The 6,082-nt window shown below is 43.9% G+C and overlaps 1 protein-coding gene across 3 annotated transcripts in view; it reads right to left on the minus strand.

Moving 5' to 3' along the window:
• Positions 1 to 1,555, minus strand: part of dachc (dachshund c) — a 23,441-nt gene extending 21,886 nt beyond the window's left edge. For 2 of the 3 annotated variants that reach the window (XM_085922140.1, XM_085922139.1), the window contains exon 1: positions 710 to 1,555. In XM_085922140.1, coding sequence (XP_085778266.1) covers positions 710 to 1,308 — 599 coding nt within the window. In that variant the 5' untranslated portion in view covers positions 1,309 to 1,555. The remainder of the gene's footprint in view (positions 1 to 709) is intronic. The other variant, XM_085922141.1, reaches the window with a different exon arrangement.
• Between the last annotated feature and the right edge of the window lie 4,527 nt (positions 1,556 to 6,082).

Below are 6,082 nucleotides of genomic sequence, written 5' to 3' on the forward strand. Positions count from 1 at the left end.
CACTGCAAAAGGACCACATAACTCCCAAATTTCAAATTCAATCAAAGTTGACAGAGCTTGATTGAGGATAGCAAAAATCTTTAATTAAATAACTGACGCTGCCCCAAAAGTGATTTGAGAATGTTAATTATTATAACTTGCCCACAAATTATGAGCACTTGAAGAGAAGCTTACAGCACTTTAAATGCTTACAAGCATACTGTAGATAATATTTTGCCACTAAAATAATATTAAAAAGTTATGATTTGTTCCCCCAAAATGGGAATAGGTGCATTTTCTGGAAATAATGTAGGTAGGTTATAAATCTGGGAAAACAAAGGGTGAATTCACAAATGTGTATTGTCATTTCATACTTTACAGAAAAAAAAATCAATAAAAGTAGAACTAAGTTTTTTTTCTGGAGCTGTATTTACAGCACTCTTTTCTGATGAAAAAAAAAAAAGGTCCAAGTATGCAGGGAATAAGAACGTTTTTCAGTCAATAAGGGAGGACAGTTTTAAAAAAATTGGAATGGGAGGGGGAAATGTACCATAGTGGAGTTTTGCAGAAAAAACAGTAATGCATTTACGTCACCTAGGATTTGTTGACCCCATCACTGACAAACAAGCCTCGGGTAGCTCACCCTTGACCCTCCCCCCTCCCCCACACGGGGTCAACCCCCCCCATTCCTCCCCGTCCCAGAACCCCTCCCGCGTCCGGCCGGTCTCACCTCGCGTTGGTACAGTCGCTGTAGAGCGTCTCGAAGTCCTGCCTGGAGATGAGCTTGCATCGGTTCACGCCCGGCTGGATGGCTCCGAGTCCCCGGAGCACGCGGACCTGCTCCACGTTACACACCACCGGCGTGATGTCCAGCCTCTTCAGCTTAGTGTAGACGGTGTGGAGCCCACCGACCAGGTGCTTGAGGAACACGTCGAATGCCTGCGGGAGGCAAATGAGCTCCGTGTCTTTGACGGTGAACGACGCGAGCTTGGCTCCCTTCACCTCCACCAGCCGGCACTCGTTGTTCTGCGGGGTGCTCTCCACCGGGGACGGCGTGGCGTACACAGGCTTGTTCCCGCTGCCGGTCACTGGGACCACACCGACACCAATGCCGACACCGCCGCTCTTCAACTGGGTACCGTTCGGGAGTAAGAGGTCCGCCCGGAAATGGTGGAGCAGCGCCGGACGCGCAGCCGGAGGAGCCGGGGAGGAAGTAGCGGACGTGGCTGCAGGTGGCGGTGACTGAGTCGCCGGGGACGCGGAACTCGCCGCCGGGTGGTGGCCGAGCGGAGCCACGGGCAAAAGAGTCGGAGGGGCTGGAGTTGCCATGTTGGGTCGCGCGAGTCTGCCAACCGGTGGCGGTGAAAGCAAACAACAAAAACAGGAGCAAAAAGTCAACTTTGGAGTCGAAGAAAGTAACTTTGTCGCTTGACTGCTTTGAGGGAGTCTGAGGAGCGACGACGAGAGGATGGAAGGAGCGCAAAGAGCAGACTTGAGCGAGAAAAGAGATCACATAGTTGATTGGGAATGGAATGGAGGCTTGTCTCACACAAGGAGATGCTCCTGTCACATTATCATAAAGAGGAGGAGTCTGGACATATTCTCACACACACCGAGAAAGAGAGATAGAAAGCGAGAGAGAGAGTGAGAGAGAGAGAAAGAGAATGATTAGCCTACATAAAGTTCAGATAAGCCTCTTTACCAACGCCCAATACACAAATTTCATAATTCTTATTAATGCTGATGATAATTTTGACTGTGACACCCAAAGCCTTTCTCACGAAATACATTAAAACCTCTGTAATCTTCTCCTAACACTTTTTGAGCTCACGTTATACTTTGAAATAGATGCAAGTTGTTATTTTTGAACACAAATATGCCCTAAACTTAATCTTATTTAAAAAACAAACAACCGAGAGCTACTTCTTGAAAGTTGGATACGTAGAAATTGGTAAAAAAAAAAAAGAGTCATTCAGACAACTTGGCAAAGTCTTTCAAACCTACTGCGAAGTCGTGCGAACGTGTATTTAGTAAAACATCAGCTACAAAACGTATTTTCCCCGAATGAATTTCAATCAAATTAAAACCAATTCAGAAAAAGAGGCATGCAAAGACATCCAAAACTCCTAATCAGTCCGCAATAACCTTGCCTTGCCAAATTGACCCTTTTACCTGTTCTTGCACACACACGAACACACACACACACACACGCACACACATTGCTGTCATTTCCATATGGAGCTTGCAGTCCTTTCAAAGTGGCTTTCACGGAACATTGTGCTGATAATGATCTCAGCGGCTAGGGAGTGCCTGTACGGATCTCCAGAGACCATCTCGCCATACGACAACTGGGGGGGGATAAAACTGACTGTACTCCCAACTCAAAGGACTCCGACGCTTTTTTTCCCCCTCCCACTCCGACAAGACACCCACCCCACCCCGGCTAACCCTCTCCAATAAGCCCTCTTGTGTTTTTTAATTGGCAGAAATTAATCTTTAGAATGTAGATGGTAGATTTACATTCATTAAAAGTCAAGAGAGGAAGCCAGGCTTGATGCTAATCAAATCTGCTTAATTATGCTTAACATGAGTATCTCCGGGGGGACGAGGGGAGCGGGGGGAGATAGCAAACTCCAACTTTTTACTTTTTGCCTTTGATAACTCCTGCTGAGTCTGGCCTTTTCTTTGCCAAATAGAAATGTCACGACTCGGGCGCTCTCCATCTGTAGGAGACGTGCGCGCGCAGCCCTCGGCGCTGATTAGTCAAGTCGCACCTTAAACGTGCCGTTTAACCTCTCGCCACATTAGCGAATTATCTCATCTATAGGTCAAATGCGGCCGCCCGATGATTGCGTGCTCACCTTTGAAGCTTTTACTGCAATTTTTCCATCCGTGCAGCCTGGTGGGGAAATGGCTGTGTCTCACAACAGGAAGGTCACGGGTTTAATTTGCGCAGCAGCTATTGTCGTTAAGATACTCTTAAATCAAACAATGCGCCGGTTAGCGCAAATAGATCCGCAGGCCTTGAAACCTGGAATGCTTCTGTGTTGTTGTGCAGTGGTTATTCATTTTTTTTCACACCAAAAGGCCACCGTAAAAATACTTGGCTCTCTACCATCAGCCCGACCGATACAGTAGCATAGTAGGACTAAATGTTCTTTTAAAGAAAAAGAAAAAAAAAAGGTCTGGTCCTAAAAATGTAAAGAAAAAAAATACCATACATATGTACCACATGTAACTTATATCAAACATATATTGTACTGTATATTTATTTATTTTATGAACATTTAAGCCTTCATTGAAGACGGATAAAATGTTGCTGACTTACATATTTTCTCCATCAAAGACTTGATGCTGTTTATTCATCCAAACTCCACATGGCTCTTTTGGCCAGTGTGCAGGAACACGAGTGGCTGCGAATGTGTAGGTGGCGAGATCAGCCCATCAAGTGTAAATACCACTCAATCTGTTCTCATTAGAGGGCTAAAACCATACGAATGGATTTGCCTCTATTTAAAAAAGCCCCAGGGCCTTGGATAAGAGAGAGAGAGAGAGAGAGAGAGAGAGAGAGAGAGAGAGAGAGAGAGAGAGAGAGAGAGAGAGAGAGAGAGAGAGTGTTTGTGTGTGTTATTATATGAGCTCGAAAGAGAGGGGGGCAGAATGATGCTTTGGCATTTGTGTCTGCAGAGGGGATGTGAAATGCCACCACCATCAACGCCGCTTAATTCTCTGATACACACTTTTAATCTGAACAGACAATCCGTCCCGGCAGCCACTGTTATGATTCAAATCAACTTGGAGTGAAGGCTGTGTGTGTGTGTGTGTGTGTGTGTGTGTGTGTGTGTGTGTGTGTGTGTGTGTGTGTGTGTGTGTGTGTGTGTGTATGCATGTGTGAGCACTGTCTTTTGAATGAGGGACGATGTCATTGTGTTTTGATATGTGATTAGATGTCTCAGTGTGTGTGTGTGTGTGTGTTTGACCAAGATATCACACACATCCATTGCACACTGCCCTATGATAATGTGGATTGATTATGGATATGATAATGAGAGGCCGGCACAGCGTCGCGACCTTCACAAGGTCTAATTGAAACAAGCGTCGGTCCTCCGAAGCACTTATCAAGTCACACGGCACATCATTAATCACCAAGAATACAAGCTGTCACCCAAACACACACACACACACACACACACGCACACATTCTCTCCATTTTTGTGTTTTGCTATACCAACACACACATTCTTTGCCTTGTCCACCGTCTCTGTCTCTTTTACGCGCAATCGCACACACACACACGCACACAATGCGAGCTGTCACTACAATGTGCCTGCTCTTGTCTTCTCTAAAGTGGACTGGACAGCTCGTCCACCCCCTGTCTTTATTTTCTGCCAGAAAACTTGATGAAAACGCCGTCTCCAGTGAGATTTAAAAAATATAATAATACACATACAGTTCAGTCCACTTGTATTTGGACAATGACAAAGGTTTTTGTTTTTTTGCTTTTCCCTTTATATGCCAACACAATGGATGTGTCCATGTTGGATGTGTCCATGTTCATGCACAGCATTGCTGCCTCCACAAGTTTCCTTTCTGAATCCATCTATCATCCATCCATTCGACCAATCACGGATCATCTTTGGTCATGTGACATCCGCTAAGTTCTGATTGGCCGTGACCTGAGACCTGAGTAACATTTTCAGCCGAAAGCAAGTGACAAAATGGTGGCTCCCTGAGAGATAAAAATGGGTTAATTTTTGCTGTTTAATTCAAATTAAACAAACCCAAATGTTAATCAGAACGCCATGTTGGGGTGCGTATAAGATATTAACGTCAAGACATTTTTGTGGTTGACCTCCTCTTTAATTTCATGCCAAATATTACTCGGTTACTTCCAACTCCACGGTGCTGGTGTGTGAAGGCTAAAGTGTAAAAACTTTGTCATTGTCCACTAACCGCGTTTGCGAGAACGTTCAACAATCCAACAAACACGGGCAGCTGTTCACTTTGAGCCCGAACTGAAATTGAATTAGGCCGTGTTGTTTTACTAGCCGCTTTTATTAGAAGACAATTTTACAGCCAAATGTGATTCTGCCGGCTGATTACGGCGGCATATGGTGCCTACCTGTTAAACACAAAGCGCTCAATGCCATCTCAACGCCTCAGTGAGCCCCCCTCGAATAAACTAACAAGCCCAATATCATACTCGACATTATGTAGTCCAACACTCCAAATTGCAATCTGATAAAATAGCTGCTTTCATTATCATTGCGGAGGATAACATGAGAGGGGGGGGGGGGAGCCCAGGATGCTAATTGTTATTCAATTAAGTGATTGTGTTAATGAAAGCAATTAATAGTTTCAAACAAGCAGGCAAATATATGATTACTATGCGTCTGAGCAGAAGACGGCTAATTACAACTGTAAATCAATCAATCCGACATTAATCAGCTTGGAAAAGATCCAAAAACAACAAAGTCACCAAAAGACTTTGGAAGTTGTTTTATTTTTTTTTTCCAGCAGATTTTGATTGCCACGCCATTATCCCGTCTAATGGCTGCTAACGATCCTTAAAAGAGTTTATGATCCAATTTCCTCGCCGTGAATTTAATTGGGAGCTAAATAGTTTAATATTAAACGTGTGGAAGTGTGTCCCATATTTAATCAAGGGTGGTATATCGGGGCAAGCCGGAACAAGGTCACACAACTCCTTTGAGGGCAAACACGAGGCGCTCAGATTAGGCATTGATACGCAAATGTGAAAAAATCAATTATTCAAGTCCCCCCTTTCTGCATGTTGCATGTGTAGCTTGGCATGCACAAACATCTTTAAGAATAAAAAAAATATTATTCAACTGAAATGTGTTGAATGTAACAGCAGCACATTTTACTCAAATGAAAAGTTTATACAAACAATTCTTAAAGAACAAATGTGAATTTATTGAAAGACTACTGAAAAAGTTAACTACAACTGAACCGTAGTTGGTCGATGATTCTTTTGTGTACCACTAGAGGGAGTCTGTGTACTGTTAGCTTTGAAAATCACTGCTGTAAACTATACATGAAATATGGTTGATTGTGGTGACTAGCAAGCTAATGTAGCTTT

The sequence above is a fragment of the Syngnathus leptorhynchus genome, chromosome 10, assembly GCF_054491065.1.
Source record: "Syngnathus leptorhynchus isolate UIUO chromosome 10, UIUO_Slep, whole genome shotgun sequence".
Taxonomy (NCBI): Eukaryota; Metazoa; Chordata; class Actinopteri; order Syngnathiformes; family Syngnathidae; genus Syngnathus; species Syngnathus leptorhynchus.